This window comes from Chlamydotis macqueenii, chromosome 1 (genome assembly GCF_036417535.1).
Source record: "Chlamydotis macqueenii isolate bChlMac1 chromosome 1, bChlMac1.mat, whole genome shotgun sequence".
Lineage (NCBI taxonomy): Eukaryota > Metazoa > Chordata > Aves > Otidiformes > Otididae > Chlamydotis > Chlamydotis macqueenii.
The window spans coordinates 49,789,113-49,814,595 of record NC_141556.1 but is presented as its reverse complement, the minus strand read 5'-3'; the positions used below and the strand labels follow the sequence as shown (position 1 = coordinate 49,814,595).

General features: G+C 37.4%; 1 protein-coding gene across 1 annotated transcript in view; it reads left to right on the top strand.

Moving 5' to 3' along the window:
* Nucleotides 1–25,201, top strand: part of FGD6 (FYVE, RhoGEF and PH domain containing 6) — a 74,078-nt gene extending 48,877 nt beyond the window's left edge. Inside the window, exons 9-21 of the mRNA XM_086750488.1 lie at nt 474–524; nt 3,558–3,616; nt 3,762–3,833; nt 4,332–4,400; nt 6,019–6,102; nt 6,920–6,999; nt 12,113–12,215; nt 12,734–12,880; nt 13,729–13,831; nt 15,832–15,959; nt 16,682–16,810; nt 19,196–19,344; nt 22,053–25,201. Coding sequence (XP_086606614.1) covers nt 474–524; nt 3,558–3,616; nt 3,762–3,833; nt 4,332–4,400; nt 6,019–6,102; nt 6,920–6,999; nt 12,113–12,215; nt 12,734–12,880; nt 13,729–13,831; nt 15,832–15,959; nt 16,682–16,810; nt 19,196–19,344; nt 22,053–22,089 — 1,211 coding nt within the window. The 3' untranslated portion in view covers nt 22,090–25,201. The remainder of the gene's footprint in view (nt 1–473; nt 525–3,557; nt 3,617–3,761; nt 3,834–4,331; nt 4,401–6,018; nt 6,103–6,919; nt 7,000–12,112; nt 12,216–12,733; nt 12,881–13,728; nt 13,832–15,831; nt 15,960–16,681; nt 16,811–19,195; nt 19,345–22,052) is intronic.
* Nucleotides 25,202–25,483: the final 282 nt, after the last annotated feature.

Sequence of the window (25,483 nt, the reverse complement as noted above, 5' to 3'; positions counted from 1 at the left end):
GGACGGGGGTATAATACTTTTATTATTGAAAAATATTAATCATAATCAGTTCTTCTGTAATCGACTACTTTTTTTCTTGACTCCGATAGACAAGTTGGGTGCTCAGGAAAATATCTATAATCTTCAAAATTTTTTGCATCAGCTTAAGTATAAATGATTGCAAGTACATACTTATTTTTCACTTGCTTGTTTTTTTCTAGAATAATATATGCAACATATAATTTGTCTTTGGAGAAGGCCCCTGTTTCAATAACCTTGTCTTCCCCGAGCAGGATGTCATTACATACTTTCATTATGGAAATGCTAGTTTCCCTTTTGTTATTACTTTGACAGATTTAAAGATTAAGTAGTAGATCTTTGTGGCACAGATCTGCCTGAAAAGTAGACTTCCAGGAAAAAGGTGGGTTTTACTACTTTCTGGTGCTGTTTATTTCTTTGACAAAACTATCTCTGTTATTTTTTTCTTTATACAGACTATTTAAAGAATCTTTTAGAAGAATCTGCAGACTACAGGGATACTCAAGGTAAATGTCTCTTTAGACTAAAGAAATAACAGTTTATGTACATATTATAATAATGTTTCTAAATTTTAAATGCATGCAAAATGCTAAGTCAGTAATAGAAATGTTTTCTATCTAGTTCTAAGTTTCTCAGCAGAGATACTGAAAGATTGCAAACTTGTGTTTCAAAAAAATTTGGAGCTGATAGTCGTATCAGCTCACCGTCAAGTTGAAACCAAGAGATAAGAGTGAAGTTCCACAGGCAGCTTAAGCAGATATTTTGGGCACTGCTATTGAAAGAGTCAGCCCTTGCATCTGTAGACCCTTCATGATAGGCGGTCGGGTTTACCAGCTGCTTTCCCCCAGCTATGAGCCCTTCTGGCCTCCTCCTCTCTCTTTGTGCCAGGACAAGTGTTTGTATGGTGGGAGTGAGCAAGATCAAGGAGCTGCTCTGACTTGTATTTAACCTGAGCATTTCTCCAGATTGACTTGTCACAAGTGACTTCCACAAGTTTTCCTGCATGTGAGGGGAAAGGAGATAAGAGGAAATGAGAAGGAATTATCAGTTGGTGGTGGAAGGGGACAGGACAACATGTTTCATGGTAGTTTGGGATTAAGCGATGCAATGCACATTCAGACTGTTTCCTTCTTCCATGTGTGTGCTTCAGCAGTACTAACATTGCTCCCAGTTGATATTTCTATTTCATTTGCATGAGCCCCTGTCACTTATTTTGGTCTCTTTAGTGGCATTTGTGTAAGCCTGTTATCTTTAGGAGCGTTGTGCAGATGTGGTTGATTGGGCTGCCATAAATGAGTGCCTTCAATGCACTGAGCCAACTTTGCTTTCTTATAGCTTTGTCTGCCAATACAGCACCGTAGAATTTATGAGTAAATATCGTTCTTAGGATATTTAGCCATATTTGTTTAAGTATATTGAAAATATAAGCCAAAAATATTTTAAATAGTGACTCTGTAAGTTTGTCTTGCACTTCTTATGGCTGTTAACAAACTGATGCTTGCACTGCACATTAAGTAACTGACCACTTGAAAAGTGAGCAACTTAAACATATATTTTACTTTACATTTTCTTGGGGTTTCTCCAGTTTCTGTGCTTTTCATAGTTATACCTTCCACAGTATTTTTCTCTGCCTTCATACATCAAAAATAAAAGCAGAACCGTAGTTGTAGTAATAACAGTGTTAATTTTATGCATTTGTCATGTTTGAGAGCCTATCTTTGAAACTGGGTAAGAAAAGAAAATATAACCTTTACTTGCCAAGATCTTTCTTGTGATAATTAAGCTTAACTTAGCTCTGACTTTGCCTAGTTGTGTAATTCCATTGCGGGGAGCAAGGGGAAGACTAGGTCTGGTTATGGTTAGTGTTCTTGGGAAAAAACCCAAACATGACAATTCTTCCTGATGACCTTCATTTGAACACATTACTCCACCTAAATGGTATAAGAGGCGGAATGCTCTTCCCTGCCCAAAACCAGTTTGTTTATGGATTTTGACCCTATAGATTATGTTATGTTGTTATTTAGATTCTTTTAGTCTTGGCTGTATAAGTAGCCCTGAGATCCTGGAACTTTCCCTTCAATAACCAGCAAATTTTCTCTAACATTCTTCAATCTTTCTTGAAGTCAATTACTAAAATTTTAAGTTTTTAATAGATATAATAGCTGATAGATGAAGGAAAGTATAAAAAAAAAAAAATCAGGTACTCATTCCTGTCTTCGTGAATTCAGCTAAATTTCCCTTCATTTTCTTTCAAGTGGGTGGGAGCTGGGGAATGTTTTGGCTGGAGCAGCTCCAACATTTCCTAGTAAGAGACCACCAGCTATTTTTCAGCAGACTCAGCTGACATTATGACATCTTTATCTAAACTTAAAATTTGATCAAATGCTTGATATGTGCTATGTCTTTTAACTGTTTGACTCCTATGCTTGCATTGCCTTAGTTCATGAAAATCTTGAACAAAAAATTCTCCTTAGATTGACTTAGAAGGAGCTTGTTGTTCACATTTCAGTGTAGTTTCTTATATGGCTTCATGACCTTCTGAACCTTTCAGTTCAGAAAGCTGTATCTTTAAACATACATTCTTTCTCAATATGAACTCAACAATAAGGGAAGTATATACATTCTACAGTACCAACACTCTAATGATTACCTGGAGCAAAGATCCAAGGCTTGGTTTTACCTGGTTTCGGATGATTCTCTGTGGACTTTTAAGCAAATGTAGTTCCTTTATTTGGAGTGCGTGACCACACTTCAATTACTTAGAACGTGCTAAATGCTTTAGAGACTACATTTTATCAGAGCATTTGTTGTAGCTTTCAATTAAATTAGTCTCTTTTTTTTTTCTACTGATCTAAATTACAGGTTTTTGGGTTCTGTCTCATGTGCACTCACTGTTCAGTAATTTACATAATCCTTTTATGTAACGCCTTTTTGCAGATACACCGTAGCATATATTACAGTCAAGTTGCTAGTTATTAAATATCAGTACTTAATAAAGTCCCTTGGCTTTGGTAACTCTTCTTGTTCAGAGATATTTTTTTTTCTTCTGGTATTGAAAATTTTAAATTTAGAAATTAGCAAAACGAAAGGCAGAAGACAGAAATTGCAAAGATCTGGATAATTTTTCTAGGTAGTCTTCCATGACTGGCACTGGTAGCACTTGTGTAAAATGGAAAAAACTTAATCACTACATAGTCTCACTTAAAATGTTGTTAACTTTTCTGCTGTAAATAGAGACAGTGAAATTAAAATAATTCTTTGTGTGAGAAACTAGAATTTAATTTTGCTTGTGAACTGTGTGAATTAGCTGTAAGAAATGATTGACACTGTTGGTTGAAGCAATGACTTGCTAGGGAGAACTTGTTAAACCATGATCCAAAGACTATGGGATTTATGGAAAGTGCACCTGAATGCTGTGACTGTACAATCAGGTCCTTGAATCTTGGCATGATGTGGAAGAGCAAAATTGTACCTGTGCTTTACATAATACCAATGCTAACTAGTCTGTATAACAAAAGCATAATTTCTTCATCCTTCAGATGCTCTAGCTGTTGTCATAGAAGTTGCAAACCATGCCAATGACATCATGAAGCAGGGAGTAAGTATTTTGACTTATGAAGCTGGTTGAGTAAAAGCTTTTTCATTTATTTATTTATTTATTTATTTATTTATTCATTTATTTATTTATTTTTAGATCATGGATGCAAGGGCAATTACTTACCTTTTGCTTTTTCTTCCTGTAGGATAACTTCCAGAAACTCATGCAGATTCAGTACAGTTTAAATGGACACCATGAGATTGTACAGCCAGGAAGGGTAGGTCTTCCAGATGGCATTCAGCAGATTGTAGTTAAAGTGCTGCACAGATGATACACGAGCAAAGTACTGAAGCTGGCATATATCAAAAAGAGAAATGGTCCATTGCTTAATTATTTGGTTCTAACAGTCAAATGAATACTGCCTCTCCATATGTGTGGTTTTGTTTTTAGACATTTATGTGATGAACAGTTATGATTTTTAAAATATAATTCCTTGCCAGATCTTGCAGGCAGTTTTTTTTTCCTCAAGCTTAACCTTGTATTTGTCAAGCGCAGTGTGGAAATCTGTAACGAAGCCATTCGCACTCACTTTTAGCCATTCACACTCACTTTTAGAGAAAAGCATGAAAAGCCTTTCTCAGAAAGGGAACCTTGAATCCCAAAACTTCTGCAGCACTTCAAGTGTAGTAGTAATAATATGATGATGATGGAAAAGTCAGCTCATTTGTACAGCCCTGAAAAGCTAGGTTTTAAATTGCTTGTTTTAATTTGCTAGGTCTTTCTGAAAGAGGGAACACTTATGAAGCTGTCCCGGAAGGTCATGCAGCCACGAATGTTTTTTCTGGTAAGATGCTGCTGCGTACCTAACACTAGTGTAATTTTAAGTAATCAAAACATTACACCTCAAATATAAGTAACTAATAATTTCAGGTTGTGGAAAAAATGACAAATTGTTGCTGTTCTACTTGCTCAGTTCTAATTTAGAGAGATCATCTGTTGCATATGCACTAATTTTAATAGAAAACAACAAAAAGTACTGTTTTGAACAATCCTCATTTAAAATTTGAGGGCTGTTGTGAGAAGACATTATCTGTGGTAGTGGGAAAACTAAAACAGTCCATCCCACTTAGCTGTACCAGATCTCAAAACCTACAACTCCGCTGCTGCTGTTGCTCCCTCTTTCCCTCCCTCCCTCCTCCGCTCTCCTTCCCCTACATGAGCCCACTTGCATCCTGAGCGGAACACTGGGCTGGAAATTAAGTGCAGGGTTCTTTTCCTGTCTCTGCTGCTGTTTTGTTTTGAAACTTCTCTGCATCTCTGAAGTTTCCATTTCCACTTCAACCTTTTTTTTAATCTCTTCTATATGGATAGTAAAGCAATTGTTGCTGTGTGTAATTTGTGACATTATTGATCCACAGTCCTGGATGAAGTCTGTCTTTTAGTTACTGTAGTACGAATAAATATTTCCCTAGGCAGTCATGCAGTGTGTGTTCTAAGCTTGCAAGTGCCCATCTTATGCTCTGGAGATGCCTGTAGTGTATAAAGCACTGAGATAACTGCAAATGATATCAGCTACAGTAATAGTCTCAAAAATCTGGTGCTATCTCGAGCTGGGTTTCCCAAATCAGATGTTGCTAATTTGAGTGTCTCTAGCTTCAATTTTCTTTGTTTTGTCTTTTGGGGTTGTGGTGGTTTGGTTTTTTCTAGTATAAAAGGTGCAGACTAGTGTTTATACCTTCAGACACTAAAGCAGTGATTTCTCCATTGATCATGTTGTGAAGATTTATTTAGGCTCATGAAACATTTAGTTATTTTGCAAAGAACCTCATAGCAAAAACATAAGAGACTGTTCAATTTTCTGGTCTGTGTTTATGTACAGTAAATTAAGTTTGGACCCATATGTTGAACAACACAGAAAATAAAAAAAAAAATCTTAAGAGCTGTTCAGTAAATGTGCTGAATGAAGCCAAGTCTGGTAGAACAGGAAATAAACAGTAGATGCACATTTAAACGGATAAAATTCACATGGTACATATGGATAATTTTGTCCTTATAAATTGCTGATCTTAATTCTGCTATCTCCAAGTTTATGGAATGTTTTGCTTTGTTTGAATGGTTAATTCTAATATCCTTTTAAAGTAGTTTGTTATACAGTATAGCTGTGTACATGAGAAATGTTTTTGTCCTTTTTGACAGCCTGTTCTTTGACATCTGTGCACTGTTTACTCATGTGCCAAGTGTATATTTACATAAGGAGGATATAAATAGACACCTATTGTTATCTAAATTCATACATGAAAATGTTTCTTGGGTTCTAAGTGGAATAATAGGAAGTGGAAGATGCCCTTCTGGACAGTTGATCTCAGTGCTGTAAGAATTCTGTACTTTGAGTAAAATGCATCTGAAATTATCTGTCTCTAAACAGTCTTGAGCCATTAAAAAGAATTGTTTCTACATTACAGTTTAATGATGCCCTGTTGTATACAACTCCGGTTCAGTCAGGGATGTATAAACTCAACAATATGTTGTCGTTGGCTGGAATGAAGGTGAGTCACCTGTTAAAATGAGTTTTTCTCCAAATCTGTTTAAATTTAGGCCATCAAATTTTCAAAACACAACTATGTTTAGCATTGGAAAGAGGTATTAAAGATGCTTATGTTGCAGAGGAATCCTACAGGCTTAACATTCCTTGCATAGTATGGTCTGTGGGATTGCTGTCTAGGTTTCCCTAAAAAAAACTCTATTGCCAGAGGATCATCTCACCTGCGTTTCATCCAGTATTGGCCTACTCTGAAATAGTCTGCCTACTTATTTTTTTGTACTGTATTTTGTTTAGACTGCCTCACTTTTGCCTCGTAACTGATATTTATTGCCAACATCCAGAGATTAGGCATCTCTGCCTGATAAGCTTTTGGTGGATCAAATCTCCATGGTTTATAGAGATCTGCTAACTGTGAGAGAAGAGAAGGCTTTTGTCTCTGAGTCTTTGTGAAGAGCATGCCCCGCTTCTGGGGCACACCACTGGGTAGCGGTGCCTTTTTTTGCCATGTTGCAGGGGAAGTTTTGAAGGCAATGGGCCTGGGCATTTTGAATCACAGCTCAAGGTGTCTGATGGCTCTTGAGCTTCATTCCACTGTTAGTCTCCGGTGTTTGTGTGGGGCCATAGTGAAATAAAATGATGGGCTGCATGCATCTTAGTGTAGCTGGGCCCCCTGGACTAGTGTGTGATCTACTTTTGAGATTTTTCTTTCCAACATACCCCTCCTGCAGTAAAAATGCAAGAGATTTTACAGTAAGTAAAACTAAAGCAACTATAAAAGTACTATTTCAGTTTGAATGTCAAGTTTTCTCTCTTGACTGAAGGTTAAAAAGCCAACCCAGGAAGCATATCAGAATGAACTGAACATTGAAAGCGTAGAAAGATCCTTCATTCTTTCAGCAAGGTAAGTCTTACAAATGAATAGTGATTTAAAAACCATGTGATTTCATACAGGCCATGTTAGCTTTTTATAGCTTATTTTGTACTTTTGCAATGAAAAGTTACCCTTGGCTAGAGTAATTACAGAATAGAAGGGATGACAGATGGGTTTCTGGAAATAAGGTAGGCTTTGTTCTAATTTACTTTTGTTCACATTCAAAATCTGAATTTGAAAATTTGTTTTTAAATGGGCCGGCAGAAAGGAAGCCTAGTCCCAGATACCATGTGAATTTGTAATCTGTAATACAGTTCACCCTGACTTGTAAGGAAGACTGCCCATTGTAAGGTGATGATGGGTAGAAGCACAAAAGCTGTAGTAAAGTGGCTGGTATTTGAGCAATTGGGGCTTAATGCTGCAGCTGGTAGGGATTCTGCTGTCCTTGAGACAGTTAATCAGAGCAAATAGAACTCTTGCATGGTTCCTCCTTTTCAGCTTAGCTACACCTTCTGAAACTTCTAAGTAAATTGAAATATTACCCTGTCACTGCCTTTCCTTGAGAGGAATAGGAATTAAAATTGTTTCACTTTTAGGCATTGCTTTTCAGTGGTTTTTTTGTTCTTCCAAAGTTACTGATACTCTCTGTCAGGCATTAACAGGACAGGATATGAAGCATGACAACACATTTTCATATTATTATTGTTAACTTATATAAATTGGAAGAAGTCATCTGATCTTCCATCTGAAATAACAGTGTAACTGAAACTGGATCTCCATGAACATGAAATTATGGAAATGGCAGGAATTACTGGAATGATGCTTGTCTTTATCAGAAAACCAGATTCTCCATGTAGCAGCAAAAGGATACATGGCCGCTAAACCAGAGCAGCTCTGCTCTGCCTTCACCGAGATGCCTTTAGCAAAGACCTGGTTTTGCGGATTGTTGGTTTTGCTATGCTTGAGTTGGAGTTTTATATGTTCTGACATTTGTGACAGTGCTGATACCAATGAAGACAGACATGTTTTCTCTTTTGTTTAGCAAAGCTGAGCAAGGGCAGACTGCTTCTTTTTGTGTGACCTTGTAAATACCGACATGAGGATGTCCGCACAAAGATAGCGGTATCTCTAGCTGAGTGGTAGACCAAGATTGACCTTGTCAGAGTAGCCAACGGAAGTAGCTCAATTGTCTGAGCAGTAGTTATTTATACCAACATACTTGAAAGTATTTTTGCTTTTTTTTTTTTTTTCAACAAATGTAAATGTTTCTTATGGTTCTGCACATTGAGAAGAAACAAAACAAACAAACAAACAAAAAAAAAAGCATTTCACAGTTTAGGGTATGATTCTGCTCCAGTATGATATGAGCAAGTTTGGGCTGCTTAGGTGCCTTGGTTGACTGGATGTTGCAAAGATACATGATGACATTTATGGGGTTGCAGTAGGCAATGTGGATTTATCTCTGCTTGACTTGAAACAGCACTTCACTTTTAATTCAGTTGTTTTAAAAAATTGTAAAAAATCACTTGAGCTTCTGAAAAGATTATCATCTTGAAATACAACCTACCTATTTTCCACAGAACAGGATAGAATTGTCTTTTTGAGGAACTGATTAAGTGGTAGATTAAAAGCAACTCCTGTGAAATCTATGCTGGTCCCTAAAGGAAAACCCCTACAGATAAAATTCTCATCAAATTGGGCAGAGTTTGTGACATGCTTTTGTCTTGACCTTGAAATTACTGGAATTACTCTCACATTACCAACTAAAGCTGCTCTGATTTGCTCTTTCTTTTCTAGTGTTGTTGATCTTGCATCTTTGGATAGCGTTCAGCTCTCTTATTTTTATACTTGCTGGAAGCCATGTGTATGCAAGAGCCCTAAGTTACACAGCAGTGACAGAGAGAGGACCTATTTGCTTGGGATGAAGGAGGTGCCGGGGGGGCCCAGGTGTAAATGATGAGTTTCAGATTGTTAATTTGTCTGTAAGCGAGACCTGGGTCTGTTGTGGTGTAGGAGGGAAACAAGTGAAAAACTACCAGCAACAGGTGCTTGCATGTATTTTTTCCCAATTAATTATATTGTTCCTATTGTTAAATATCCTGAATGTGAAGAGAATCAGTGTCTTATCAACACAGACTACATCTTCCTTTTGATGATACCTCATTGTAATAGCTTCTTGGCTCCTATGTGGTAAAAATCTTGATTACAAAAATGTTCAAATTATTCTTACAGACATTGGAGACAAATTGCACTTCTGTGTTTTTTCAAATAATAAACATTATGTGGAGTGTGCACCAAAAAGATTCTGAAATCATCCTGGGGGAAGAGACGGGGAGGGAAGCAATTAAGCTGGTGAAAAATTGCTAGTAATAAAAAATAAGCTAGTTAATAACAGAAATATAGATTAATGCCTAGACAAGAGTCACTTCAGGTTTAGTTTTACTGACTGCATTAGCATCCTGCTTTATCTAGTCTAGGTTGATGTTTTGGTTTTCCTGGGATATCTGTGGGAATGTGTATTGTTTTACATGGTACAATGCAGTATTGTACTAGAAATCTCCTAAAGAAACAAGTTAGTGTCATCTGCACCATACAGCACTGTGCAGAAGTAAAGCTTTGGTCCTGAAAACAATAGTCATGCCAGCCTGATGTGATCTGATGCCAGCCGTCCCCATCCCCCTCAACAAGGCTAGCGAAGAGCCACCCCAGGCAGGCACAGCTGCATCGCCTCCCCTAGCATAAGGATAGCTCATACAAGACTAGCTCAGCTGGGAGAGGTGCCCTAAGGCTCTGATCCTGGAAACAAGAGGGGTGTACTTCTGTGAGCCCTCCTGGGACCACCGAGCTGCTTACTCCATCAGGCAGCTGCAGCATGTGGTCCCAGCACACGCGTTTGCCAGTAATAACAATTTCTGGGGCTTTCTGCAGTCCATTTAAAGTTTTCTACTGTTTTGTTAAAACTTAAATAAATTTAAAAAGAATAATAATTTTTAAAAACCCTAATAAAACGCTGCACTTTTAGTAAACGAAATTACTTTTGCAAGGAGGCAACAAGGACTGGACCTGCAGTGAGGGAGGTGGTAGGGCTGTACAGCTGTGGGGGAGGGCTGGGAGTGACAGCAGAGGACACGCTGCCTATTCTGCTGCTGCAAACCATTACATCAATTCAGTTGCTGTTGGCACCGCCTTTGGTCTTGAGTTCTGAAGGACTGTAAACAACTCTGAAGCCTAGCCCTAGCAAACGTACCAAGTGCGAGCTCTGAGTGAAGTATTAGGGCGTAAGCCGTGTAGCTCATTGTGCAAGCAGCCCCATACGTAGCAATCCTCACACGATGGGGGGCTGGTTAATCTCCAAACACTGTGCCAACTTTAAGTGTAATTATTTAATATAGTTTTAGGAACCTCATTAAATGTAACCAGATTTTGAAAAGCCAAAGGAGTTGATTAGTTATGATTGTTACATAGTTAATGCAGACCAGTTGCTCTTACTGGATGAGGAAGCAAAAGTAAATAAACTGAACAAAACATTCCACTCAAGAGTGTGAGATATTGGGACAGACAATAATACATTGCTTTGCCCTTGCTTGTATCTTGTTTCCTCTCTTTTTGATCTGATTTTGTTTCTGTGTGTGCTAGATCACCTTTTTCCCCCTCATGCCTCACAGGCTTCCCCCATGTTTACCTTACCAGATTGTCCTCTCTGATTCTGTATAGTATTCACTTTCATCCAGTTCAAAACCCTGGCTCAAAGTATTTTCCTCAAAGGTTCAAAAATGATCAAAGCTTCCAAATTCACTTACAAAAGCCATTAAACAGTAATTGGTGTTGCATATCTGATTTGTGTAAATAATTGCTTTCCTCTTTTCTAACTTTCCTTTTTATATATTCAGCATGTTCAATTCCTTGGTTTAAAAAAAAATAATTTATTTGATACTATTTAAGAAGTGGGGAATAAAAAAAAAATGTTGGTAGCAGATACTACTTTAAATTTTAACAGCCCTTTTTAAGCTGGCATGGCATCTTAAATGAGCGGTCTAGCTGTTCTTCTGCCACAAGACTGCTGCTTCCTTCCTCAGAGCACCCTCCATGATGAACCCAGCTGGTAAACTGATCCAGAGGAAGGACAGATCCATTGCTTTAGTATGGATTTGCTTCCCAGTCCAGCTTGCTGCACTTAACAGCCCACTGCGTAGCCGTGTGTGTTCCAGCACAAGGGAGAAAATAAGACCTGAGAGGGAGTATAGTAGCAGCATCAGTATAGTAGCTGCATCCTTTGCGGCAGCAGCAGCATGGATTTATATTATATGAAATGAGTGGTGTGCCTATGGCCTCAGGAAGTGTTTTGGCATTGCACATTATCCAGTAGAGCTGCAGGCTCTGGCTGTGCCAGGCACCCCTTGTTCTCCCCGCTCCCTGTGCCGTGCTGTGCCACTTCAGCCTGATGCTTCTCCCTGCACCTGACTAGCAGTCCACCAGCTATGGGATAAAGAGTTACAGTAAGCTCATCTGTTTATCTCTTTGGGTTAGCTAATCCAACAGACAAAATTTGGAGAAAAAAAAAAAAAATTATTTCAAAGCAGCATGACCTGCTAGGAGCAAATTGTCAGTAGCACAAGGCTGGCGAAGAGACAGCATGTTTTTTCTGACAGAAGCTTGGTGTTTCACAGGGTTGCGTGTAACAAACCACACCCTGAGACAGAAGGAAGGTGGGGGAAAAAAAGGCATGCTGAAATTTCAGAGTCCCTCTCAAGAGGGAGGGCCCATACTTTTGTTTTGGCAGCACCATTTACACAGTGTTACTGAAGCTATTCAAGGGTCCCGGGAGAAGGGGGAAGCAAAGAAATGCAAGCCTTGAAACAATCACAGGGCATTTTGGAAGGAGGAAAGGGAGGGAGGGAATACACATTATAACAACAGACACATAAATATTTTTTTAGTGTTCATCAACAGAAATAACTGACACCATGTGAACAGCTAAAAAAAAAATAGTGCCAGTTTCAGCAGGAACTGGAGAAGGTCTATAAAACTGAAATTGCAAGAGAGTTAAGTCAGTGTGTAATAAAGCTTGTGGAATTTTAATCAATACTTGCTTCTTCATTTTAAATCTTAATAATAATAAATGGAATTTTTTTTACTCCAACAGTTCTGCTACCGAAAGAGATGAGTGGTTAGAAGCTATCTCCAAGTCAATTGAAGAATATACGAAAAAGAGAATCACATTTAATCCTAGCAAAAGTCTTGAAGAGGTATATCACACCATTACTCTTGTTCTGTTCTCTTTTTGAATATGAAATTTCTTTGCAGAAGTTAGAGATACAAGATGCATTCCATGATGAATATAAAACAGGATGGTAAATCATAAGAGAATAGATGATAGAACAGAATGATATTTCATAACATTATCTACTTCAGAAATTTAAAATTATTTGCTTCCAAAAAACCCACAAACCAGCCTTCTCAATTATCTCAGTAATCTTGCAAATAGAAAGATGTAATGAAAAGATTTTAAAGTATAGCAGCTATTGATATAAATAGGCTGGTAAAGCTTGATAGTCACGCAGCCTTTTTGAACTAATTAAATGCAGCTCTGCCTTCGGGCTTGCATTGTAATTGTCGCTGCTTAAATAGTGGATAATATTTAAGACAATGACAATTTATCAGAGGAGGCTTTCCAACATAGTTAGAGTTAACCTATAATCACTGATAAATACTAATCTTATTTCTCATCACTGAATGTAATGATATTCTGCCTGTGTTCTCTCAGGCAGATCCAGAAAAACAGGAAGAAGACAGTCCACTGGGATCAAAGGCTCCGATCTGGATCCCTGACACCAGAGCTACTATGTGTATGATCTGCACAAGTGAATTCACATTGACGTGGAGAAGGCATCACTGCAGGGCATGTGGAAAGGTTGGGCAATTTTGTGATTACCTTTTCCGTTAGTTATTCAGGTTCCTTGTGCAACCAATACAGATGGAGCCTGATTGCACTACAACAACTCTTTCAAGGGAACACTCTACACAACATGTTGGGGTTTGGTTTTGGTTTTTTGTTTGTTTTGGTTTTGTGGGGTGGTTTTTTTTGTTTTTTTTTTTTTTTTTTTTTACAGTAAGGTGTTATGACAGACTGGTGTTCAGACCTTTTAATCTATTTCATGTGTCTTATTTTGCATTTTGGAGTACTCTTTATGGTCGCCTTCTGCTTCTGCAATTACATAGTACAAAGGATGTTAGCTGAAATGAGAAAAACATCTTCTGCACTAATTTTCATAAGATAAATAATGATTTTGTTTTCAAGTTAGTACCAAACATTTTATATTTAACACTTATGAAAGATATCTCTAATAGACCTTTATTGTTTTTGTTTTCATCAAGTGAGGATACAGAATTCAGCGCATTGTAGACATCTGTGTTGTGAAAAAACTGCCAAGACAGCAATGACTTTTTATTTCTTTAAAAGCTTATGATTTAATCAGTTCAGTAACACAGTAGGCTTATTCTGCTTTTCACAGCTTGTTAACTTTGGCTTATTGACTTGTGTAATACAGTGATTTTTTTTTCTGTTGTTATCATTTAGAGGAGAGGAAGTAGTAGCATGTTGAACATAAGGAAAAGCCAAGATCTTAAACCATTTTCAATGTAATATAGTGCCTATTTCAGGTTCTGTTAGGGGCTTAATAGTACTGAAGTTAATATCTTTGAGCTTTTGGTGATTTACAGGTCCACACTATGTACTGTAATGCCTTTATCTGTTTCCAGATTGTCTGTCAAGCTTGTTCATCAAATAAACATGGTTTAGATTATATGAAAAACCAGCCAGCAAGAGTATGTGATCATTGCTTCAGGGAGCTACAGAAACAAGGTAAAGAAAATCTGCACAAACTGTCTTATTTTTGTGGCTCTTACTAAGATGGTATGTCTGTGCCTCATCTTTACTGCTGGGTTCAAACGCCTGATTCTGCTAATGCCTGAAAAGTGATAGGCATCTGAGGTTATAAAAGCCCAAACAAGTTTCTATGGAGGAAGCTAGGAAGTGAATTTGCAATACGCTGGCTCTTCCTTCCAGAAACATGCATGCATTTGCCCTACAATAATGACATGTAGCTTGTGCTGCTTTCTATCTAAGACAACTAGTGTTACATTGCTTTTCATTAATCACAGGCTACAAGTGTACATGAAAGTCCTTGCAGCTTATCATGACCTCCCAGTGAGTTCACCTGTACTTTTACCCTCTGTGATTTGTGTGCCTGTGAACTTCGCTTTTGCCAGCTAAGCTGCTGAGATAGCTGAAGTTCTGGAGCTCTATAAAGACATAGGCCTTCATCTTACTTAAGTTTAGTCTCTTCAGCCTCAAGCCTTGGCTCATCTGGAATTCAAGAAGTTGGCATATCTCTACCTCAGTTCTGAGGGCAGACTCCTAACCGTTGCCTACTGCACACTGGCAACATGGATTTCGATGTAAAACACCACAGCTAGAGCTGTTTTCATTGAAACACTTTCAAAGAACATGGTACTACTGATGCCTGCTGGGAAGCAAGGGTCAGATAGCCTGGTGGAAATAACATTTGCTTAGAGAGGAGATCCAGGGTCAGTTTCCTTCTCATCCTGAGAGAACTCAAATCTGTCCCTTTGAAGAAGCTTCCTATCATTATGCAGAAATGAATGTAAAATCGATGGAGGCACCTGCTAGTGAGGTGGGAATCCAGTCCTATCTCACCAGACTTGCTCTGAATTCTGTCCAAAGACTCTAGTATAAAATAAACAAACAAGCCATAAGCAGGGACTGAAACAGTTTGCTGCCCTTTTCTCTGGCAGAGGCTCCAGTTCAACAGAAGCTCTCTACTCTCTAGGGTATGAGGAAATCCGTGGTGCCCCAGTGAAATAATCAAGTTATGGCTTCCAGCATGCTGAGGGTGGCATTTGTCATGGAGATGTGGAAAGCAGCATCAACAACCCTTGAAGTGGTGGTGGAAAGCCTGCAGTGATGGGGAACATGGATTGTCCTGCAGGTCTTTGCATTGGGCACTAGAGGCTGCTGTGCTGCAGGCGATTGCAGGTGCTTTTAGCTGGGAAAAGAGCTGCAGAGCAAGTGAGGGTACAGCTGGCAATCCAGTTACTCTCCTGCTTTGCTCTTTATTTCACAGCCTCACCATGTTCAGGGACAACTCTAGAAGGGGAGTTAATGCAGCTTAGGGCAGCTCTACTCCTTCTAGGCAGGACTGGAAATAGTGGTGGGTGTGTTGCTAGAAAAGGGGGTTTTAAAGGAGTGAAGTGTTGCAGAAGTCTTCCAAGAGAGATGAAGGAACTGCCTGCGGCTGTGGAGAAAGACAGCACGTGCTCTGGAGGCAAGGAATCTGCAGAAGTGTGTGTGTGATGGCATGATGCTGGAAGAGGAGCCCTACAGCCTCCATCCTGAAAAAAAGCTGAGAAAATAACAGATGTATAGAACTGAAGGACAGAGTTGGGGAATAGAGCTAAACCACAGACTGAACTGCAGAGGACAGCTTTAAAAATTTGGTGAGGTTTTTAAGACTTAATTTTCACCCTGCTTACGGGTAAAGGTAGTTCAGCATCAAGAAAGCAGACTTCGAAAACTAACAAAAACCAATCTGTTTAGTGTTAAATTTCTTGTGTTTTTTTTTAGTCTGATGGTGATTCGGGCGATTCTAACTCATGGTGTTGATGATAATACTGAAAAGTTAATTCAACACTGAATTTGATGTGATTGGGTGTTACTATTGAAACACTGTAATCAGAATAAAAATGTCAGCTGTTTTTAAGGAAAAAAAAAAGTCCAAGAATCATTGCTTGTGCTTAGGCATCTGTGACATGAAAGCAATATATTAATCTCATGCATTTCAGATAACCAGTGCATTCCTAAGAGCGGATCCCCAGTCAACCATAAATCTCCATCAAGTGCCTTGTCTACAGTATTACATAGTATTCCCTCTGGAAGAAAGCAGAAAAAAATTCCTGCAGCCCTCAAAGAAGTAAGTGCTTTATTGGTCAAAAGTAATGCCTTATTGGTATTATATCATCAATATTAAGAGTGAAAAAAAGAATTCTGTATTTTAGTGATCTTTTCTAGAATCAAAAGTCTAAATTCGCTAGTAAAAAGTGGTTCGGGCCTTAGTTTTATTCAGGCAGGGACCTGAACTATGAAGCCGTGTATAAACTGCATAAACACCTGAGAGACTGTAATTCAGAGAGACAGTCAGAATTGTAATTTCTTTCTTGCTTCCCTGTGTTTCAAGGAATTGTGATTTACCTCTGCACCAACAGTCAATGAGAAGACTCCTACACCAACTCAGCTCTTGGCTGATGGTTAGGAAAGGCAGAGCTAAAGTCTGCCTACCTACACTGGAGGTCTTGGGAATGGGAGGAAGTATTTTTTCGTCTTATATAGGAATGTGTATTCTCCAGCTGCACGTGGTCCTCAGTGTTTCAGCCCTCTTGTCCTGTTCCGTCCAGTTTAAGTTCCAACCCTTAGTGACTGCAGAAACCTCTCTCCCAGACCAGACAGATGGTGGCAGACAAAGTAATTTCTTTCAGCCATCTGAGTTAAATAGCAACATTAACTTGATATCAGGTAAGAATTTGAGTCTTTGACAGGACAGGTTTCTGGAGATCTGTTTTAAAAAAGCTGTACTGCAAAAACCTGGATAGATCCATAACTCTTGGGTGTTGGTTGTTGTTTTTTTTTTCACTTCAGGTTTCAGCAAATACAGAAGACTCTACAATGAGTGGCTACCTACACAGATCTAAGGGCAGTAAGAAACCATGGAAACACTTATGGTTTGTTATAAAAAATAAGGTGCTATACACATATGCTGCTAGTGAGGTAAGATCCTACATATTAGAAATCAAATATCCAATTATAATACTGTATTTGTAATAAAATTGTTTAATTTTATGATCTAGAAACAAGCTAAAAAATTAGATCACCTTACAGTAATGGATCTGATTGCGATGTAGTATTTTGAAAAGGCCCAGTAAGCTTGGTACCATAATATGCTGATTCAGCTATGCTGTTTCTGATTCCAGACCTAGCTTTGAGTATCTCTGCACTGCACACCATTGCACAGTTGTAGGTATGTTCTGAGTCAGTTGAATACGTGGGGGTCTCTTTAGATGCATCGCACTGGACTAGTGGCAAAGCCAACATTATAAAAGCATCTTGGAAGTGTTTTGTTCTGCAGTTCCATAAGGTATTTTGAATGCTTGGAAAATGAGCAAACTAAATCTTGACTTCTCCTCAAACTGTCTTCTTCAGCCTGGAGTTATTAGTTAATATACAGTACTGCAGCAGAAAATAAGAAATGCATCTTGTCTAATGGCATTTGCTTTTTTTTTTGTTTAGAATGTGTAGTCCTATTGCAGTGTGGAATAATCTCTAACCAATATATACAAGCTCTGCACATCCTAGCATGTGCTCAGGATGTAGTTTTATTGCATCTTAAAATGTTCTGCAACATAAATGGATCTTTTGTAGCACTGGAAGACCTTGAGTTTTGCTTTTTTTTGTATTACATGTTAGAGTTTGCTAATAGCTTTCAAGAGCAAAATATCCAAAGCATCTCTTTAAAGGTATTGCTATCCCTATTTTCTTTCAAAATGTAAGGCCAAACTTATCCTGACCATGTAAAGAATTACCCTTCTTCACCCCCACTCTAGTTATTTCCTGGTTTGGGCTCAGATTTGTTCCTGGGTTGTTCCTGCTGTAGTGCCAACCTTTGTTTTAGCACTTCTTAATTATGTCCAGAACCTGTGATGTTACTCCACCACAGCATTTGCAATAGTAAACAAATCCAAGTAGTTCTAAAAATATCTTAAATAATTATGTACAAAACAATTACTTTTGTAAAGATTTGAAAAATATTTTAGAGCGTTGTCTCTCTTCTGGCAGTTGCAAAGGAGATTTGGCAACTGTACAAAAAGGCATATTAGTCTGTGACAGTCAATTTATTTTCTTTTGCTTGGCTTCCTCTGAGATAGCAGCCTTCAAGAGTAGCTTCAATTTACAGCTCACAATCACAAAATTAACTCTTTCCTATTTTCTTTAAACTAAGGGATAGCTGTCCTTATTTTTATCTTGATGAGCCATTGCAGGAGAGAGGTTGTTTGGAGAGTCTCAAGGGAAGGTTATTATGACTGGTCCAGTGTCGCCTTAGCCAAGAAACCACACTTAAGCTACTTATATTAGTTCCAAGTGATATAAAGATTAGTGGTAAAAAGACCACTTATTAGTGGTACAAAAACCTAAGATAGTAAAACAGCCTTACTTCAGAGTTTTCCAGCATCAAGAATTGCTGCTTTCACAGGATATTCTTGTTTCGATGTAGAGGCAATCACCAAAGTCTTCACCTGATGTGTCAGTGTTTATGTGCATTCTTTGTTTATTTTTTCTATCCAAAAGCATTGCAGAATCCTCCCTAGTTACAAAACACTTTCAGAATTTGCACAGGATTAAAATCCTTTTTTTTTTCCTCTTCCAAAAATGCTGTGCATTGTATTTATTAATTAAAAAACAAGAGTATAAAAAAGGAAGTAATTGAGATGAATGAGAAAGGGAAAAGGCTGCCTTTTTAACCAGGTTTTGAAATTAAATGAAGAGAAGGTAAAAAGGTACATCTCTTGCTACTCGTTCCTAGCCAACCACTTGTGAACACTCCGCAACTTTTTTTCCTTATCCTGTTAATTTTCAGCAACAGAAAGCAAAGTAACTTTAGCCATCAAAAGTTCTGGAGTGTGACTCCAGCTCTTTAGAACACAGGTTACATCCATAGCTCCTCCTTTTAGGACACTGAGTGCAACTAATAGCATCCCATGCCACTTTTAAGACATGAACGCTCATGAGGAAGGTTGTTGGAGAGAGCACTGGGCTAGATGGACCTTCGGTCTGCTGCCAGGTGGGAGCCAGTCTTTTGAAATAAGAAGTCCCTACCAGGCAGAACAATGAGGCTATGCAGTGAAAGACAAGGTAGATGTTATTAGGGAAATAAAAAGAGGAACAGCAGTGTTGAAGTCTATGAGGTTTTGTTGTTTCCTGTCCCCTGATTCATGCATGGAAACTTTGAAAAGCGGCATTTTGTGCATGACTATTTGTAACTTGTTTGGTGTATAATCTGTTGCAACGGTATGGTGCATGAATAAAGTCTAAATGCATTCCTTAGTATGCCTTACAAGCTCTAATTTTGTCTTGTTTGCTTTTTTCCCCATAAAACAGGATGTAGCAGCATTAGAGAGCCAGCCTTTACTTGGATTCACAGTCAGTGAAGTAAAAGATGAAAACTCAGAGTCTAGAGTGTTCCATTTACTGCACAAAAACACTTTATTTTACATATTTAAAGCAGATGATCCCCATTCAGCTCAAAAGTAAGAAACTATTTGAATTCATTTCTGTTACTTTTTTCTAGAATGTTGAGAAGTCATGAATGTTAATATTCACAGATCAAGCACATACAAAAGATGCATATTGTATAATATGTAAATAAAACTTTTAAATTACTTAAACACAAGGTCCTGGTTTCATTAGGACTTCTGAAATGCTTTAAATAAAGAAGCAGACTGTCCCCTGCCAAAGAATAAATGTAGGAGAATGGAAAAGTCTAAGATAAAAGAAGAAATCTTTCTTTTTTGTAGCCCATTCCTCTATCTCTGGTTTGCTCAAGTGAAAATTGAATGTAATCTTTTGAGAAATCCTAAAAATGTGTTTTAAGAATTAACTGATGTGTCCCTTTTTTATTTTCAGCTGTAAATTTTAGTTACTTTTAATGAATATATGGCATTGAAAAATAAGGCAAACCCTAAATAAGGGACAGAAGTTTCAAGAGTGTGCACAGATATGCGTGAGCACTTAGGCACGCTTCACATGTTCAGACCACAAGCTTGAATTCAAAGAACACTCACACAAGCTGTTTCATTTCAAGTCCTGATGATGTGTCTGAGTTTGGAGTCATATTTATCAATTTCTGTATTGTGTGTGCTTTATTTCAAATAACCTAGAAGGTTTGTCATTAATCAGTAGAAGACATTTGCTATATGAATCATGGAGTAAACTAGAAATAAGCATGGAAGCAATCCATTTAAGTTATCTTGCCTATATGTCTAGCTTATCTAACTGGTTTCAATACAGTTTTCCCAAACAAATTGCACATTTAAAAAAATAGATTTCATGCACTAACTAGTCCATTATTAATACTTAAGCTAGTTTTGTGCAAATAGGGATATTCTAACAAAAAAAAAGTACCGAGGACAACTGAAAATTCTGGACAGCTGAAAATTCTGAACGTGCCTAATGACACTTATCTACACACAAAATCTGGAAGCATTTATCTGAGCTTTGCAGATATTTTGTCTTGCAGACGCACACAAATGTTTCCTTGTTAATTAAGACAAAATTCTCTTGTTTCCGCTGTGTCTAAGGTATTCAATTGCTTTGTTTTCCTATTCAGAGAATGGCTTTTGTCATCACTAGGAAATTGGACATACTGTATTTTACTGAGGCTAGGAATAAGATTAAGTACCTTAAATTGCAAGCTTTCTCCAAGTATTTAATATCCTCATAAGATTTATGCTGAACCTCCAGAATAAATGCCGCTTTGATAGCATTAAAAGAAAAAACAGAGAACATACTGTTGGCCTGTTTGCATCAGCAGACACTGTTTTTTCCTGTTAGGGCCAAAGAAATATCTGATGTATTTGTGTAAGTACAGTAGTAAATTTTAACAAATGTTTTCTTTTTTGGGGAGCTTTGAAATTTGTCAGTCCAGTACTATGTTCAGTGCTTAAGCTGTTTTATGAATTTGTTATATTTGTATTTGATTTTAGTTATTTTTAGTGAATACATGGCAGTAGAGAACAGAGTGAGCTCTGAAAAGTAAGGGACAGAGGTTGGAGTTGTGTGTGCAGACAGGTACAAGCACTTACACATGCTGAATATGTTCCTACCAAAAGCTTAAATTCAAAGAACATGCACATAGTTACCAAATTAAACACTCGGGGCAAGGAAGAGCCAACATCTGTAACTAACATTTAGATACCCTATGACTACCAAGATGGGCTTGAATTTCTATGGTAAAGATAATTTGAGAGTCTTTGTCTTATTGAGTTCTTGCAAGATTTTCACTCAGGAAAAAAAATGATCAGTGTGTAGGCCGCTTAACTTCAAATGCACACAGTTCAGCCTTCACTTGGAAGAAATAGTTATTATTTTTTTTTTTACTGGATTTGTCCATGTATTATTGGAGTGCTTCAGAAACATTAATTTTTGCAGCATCCTTGAGAAGGTGAGGATGTTTATCACCCTCATAATCAAGTAGAAACAGAAACCACACCTATAGGGCGTAAAAGTATCTGAATATTAACTTTGAACTTCAAGTTTGATCAGTTGCTTGGGACTTCCCCCCTGCTTTACATATATTTGTATTTTCACTGATACAATGCGCAGGGTATCTGTTAATATGTGATTCAGTAGTAGCACATATTGTGCGTGTGAATATGGGGAACTTCTGTCATCATGCAAAGGCACCGTTCCTCCACCCCCAGCCACAGGGTGCCCTGTGGCTCCCTTCCTCAGCTCCCCCCGCAAGTCATTCCCTAATACCCGTGTACCAGCTGCAAAAGCAGAGTTGCATGGCTTATGCAGATGGTTACCTCAGTTATTCTAGTGTCCTGATTCATCCCAGTTCATGTTTACAGTGAAATAAGACAAAGGGAGTATTGGCAGTTCTTTTATAAGAACTCATGTTTATAACTCATGTTATTAAAGTTGGCAGAACCTTGGCATTTTCTACTTTTTGAGCATTTGGTTCCCCAGCTTCACTTGTTCTTTATGCATGTCACTTCAGTGTGGAAGAGGTATGGAAAAAAGATTCTATCATCTGGCCTTGTACTGATACCTAATACATCTCTAGCAAGCTTTGTATGTTTGGACTCCTTGGATACATTTCTGGCATGCGCAGTAACAAACCAACTGGTAATGGAAGTGTGATGTTACTTCTTGTGTAGATCTGTAGCTAGTCGCAGCAGTGTGATTGGTACTTTTACCAGCAACTTCCTAACAGTGCTTAATTTTCCAATAGGTGGATCGAAGCTTTTCAGGAAGGCACCATATTATAGCAGTGTCAGCATTGTGTCTGCAAGTTTAAAGGAAAACGTCCAAGGATGGTGGTAAAACAGAGTACTGCAGCTGTTCAAAGAAACTGAATCCTGCCGTCTCAACCTACACAAAATTGTACATTTGTCAGGATTAGGAGTTGTTGCATTTTTAGTGTAAGGTAATATTTTTTTAAAGAATTGTGTGTATTTCTGTGTTGATACAAAATGTGTTATTTATTAAATTCCAATGTTTACTTTAATGGTCATAATTATTTGTGAGCTCTGCAGTGAGATCCAAAGTGCCCATGTCTTCAGAATGGCAGGTGGTTTGTCAACATATTCCTAAAGTTTGTGCTTTTTAAAAAAAAAAGCGAAACACAAACCAAATCTGTTGCAACTGTACAGTTCCTCATGATTTGTGTATGGGTCTGGACTTGCTGATACTCACTTTGCAATTTAGCAAGAACAGATCAGAATAGGAATTTCAAAGGTTTTGGATCTTTGTTGGCTATGTAAACTCCTTTATGAGAAGTTGTATAATATTGCTGCTCCTTTCCTTGAATGGCAGTTGAAATCTTGCATTCCAGTACATTAAAACAGTACAACAAATTCTGTATCACAGAAGCAATTACAAAGTACACTTCAATTATTAAAAAAAAGAGAAAAGGGAAAAATATTTAAAAACAGACTTTGCAATTACAGAGACAAGGCACTAGAGCTTTTGCAGTAGTACAAATGCCAAAGAGATTAAATGAGTTATCTTCAAACAATTGCAGCACATATTTTCTTTTATGTTTCTGGTAGTAATATAAAGAAGAGTAAAAATTACATTTTTGAAATACAGGGAAAAGAAGAAATACCTTGTTTGTTTCAAAACTTTGTGTCAAATGAGTTCTGTATGCAGTATGAAACACTATAAACTATTGTTCAAAGAACATTAAACAAATACATGCACCCCTTTCTCCCAAAATTTTAAACTATTGTATATTTAAATATTATGTTTAAACTGGAATTGCCATACCAAGACAACCCAGCTTTTTAGTGCAGATGGCATTGAAATGTATGCCATTCTTTGAAATACCTTTTGTTTACACTATGATTTGTTCTGTTTGACACTTTAAAATACAATTCAGTTTTAGGTGTTTGGAGGTTTCTTTTTTTTAAGAAAATTGTCAGTATACCTCATTAGGAAATACTTACTGATGATTCTGGTGCATTTATTCTATTTAACTTTTGAAAATTTTTAACACTGTAATAGCATAAATGGAACTAGAACTATGAAAAACACATTAAAAGAAGCCATTTTTATGTCAAATGCAATGCATATGTAGCCAGTTAATTTTACTGTATGAAGCACTTCTCAGTAGTCCTCTGAATCAAGCTAGTTGTGGTAACAGAATTAAGAGCAAATCAATTTTACTTAATATTTTGGATCCATGCTAATAGCTATTCTGTGGCCTCACAAAGGAAAGAGAATAGATGGTAGAATAGTTAGTAGTCATCACAGAAAGGCCAAGAATGAAAATGCAAACCAAAATTCTCTTACTCCCTCAAATACCTCAAGATCAGGTCTTAGGATACTAACGTAGCTCTGAAGATGCTTGACTTTCCAGAGCTTCTGTTAAGTTAGTAGGAGGCTTGGAAGCCTAATGCTTAATATTAAGTGTACAAGTAATTTCATTGACTTCAAGTATTTCAGTAGAGTACCTTTCTGAATCAGGGACTTACGGCTGTAGATCTGGCTTCCCTCGTGAACGCTGGAGATTTGACCAGATAGTGTTTGAAATTCAGTAGGAGTCTGATAAAAGCCTTTATTCTTTTTTATTTTAATACAAACGTGAGAAATTAATGTTTTTCTCTTGTTATATATAGAGGGCTTTTACTTAATTTTCAAAACCAGCTGCTGACTGAAGCCACGTAAGCTATTAGCATGTCTCTTCAGGGTGATTTCTGGTGTGGTTTTTACTGTATCCAAAACAAAACTGATACCAATGTAACACAGATGTGATGTGGCTCTTCAGTTGATATTATCAAAGGGAAGAGCTGCTTAATGTTTTTATAGGGACTGCACACCAACTAAGATAGAAAGCCATGAACTGGCAAAGGAATTAGAAATTTGGCTCAGAGCAAGCTAATTTAATTTCAGTTTATGGTTTAATATTGATCTCCCTGCTCCAAAACAGAGCAATGAAAGTCAAAACACATACTGAATAAGGTGCCCGAGTTCTGCCTCATGCATGGCGTCAAACTACCTCTCAAGGATTTGGTGCAGAGTGAGAAAATACTTTAAAGTATTCTGTAAAAAATCAGAGGACTTCTTCCAGAAGCAGTTGATTAATAAAAAAATCTTTCTGTAACAAATTGATTGGAATGGAGCCTTAAAAAAAAAAATAGTACACATATTGCAGTCTAATTCTGTGTAAAATAAATTGGCTTTTGAACATGTTTGAATATTTATTTTCCTCTTTCTCCAGCACTAGTGCTTTGTGTCATACAAGGAACCCACAACATAGCATTTTCATAACATTTTCAGATGGTTCCTTTTCAAACTTACCCTGTTTCTCCAGCTTGCCCCCCATTTTGATTCATTACCATCAGAAGTAAAGTATTCACTTCTTGATTTGACTAAACACTAAAACAAGACCAGAAGTTTTTAAACACCTGGCTACCTCTTTGTGTAAGAATCTATAGTTAATAATTAATTTAAGATTTGTTAGTAGAGTATGAGACAAACATTAGCATTGAATATTAGCTCTAGCATCTTTATTCTTGGAAAAATGAATTCTCTTTAACTTACAACTATTTTTTGTGCCCAAAGGACTTAAAACAAATGGATAGCTGAGCAGCTATGGAACACATTTTACTAAATATTTTCTGTGTGGAAGCTCGATTATGTATATTACATCAGGATGTAAAGAGAACTTCGGAAAGATATGTTCAGTGCATTTGTTTGCCATAACTGCTGTCCCCTGTATTTACCATCCAAATAGGATTTTATTTGGAGCAGTCCTAACTTTTACTGTCTAAGTGAAAGAACAGAATCTTTATTTTGTAAATGAAAACCGTTTAAAGTTGTTGTAAATATTCATGTGGATATGTATCATTTTTGTATAAATAAATTCATATTAGTTGAGTCTGCATCAGTTTTTTTTTTTACATTTTCAGGTTTTTATGTAATTCACTGATTTTCAAACACCAGAATTTGCTGTCATTATCCTGCAAATCGTCTTGCTTTAAAATTTGTACTCTGTTTTGCCCTTATGAACAGAAAACAGCCTGAAAAAGGTAGGCTGTGTGCACAGACTCACGTTGCTGCCAGATCTGACCACCTGAAACAGGAGTTTTAAGTGTCTTGCTCATGCCAGCCACGACGCTACATGCTCTCATTACCAAAACTGGTGTCTTTGCCACAAAA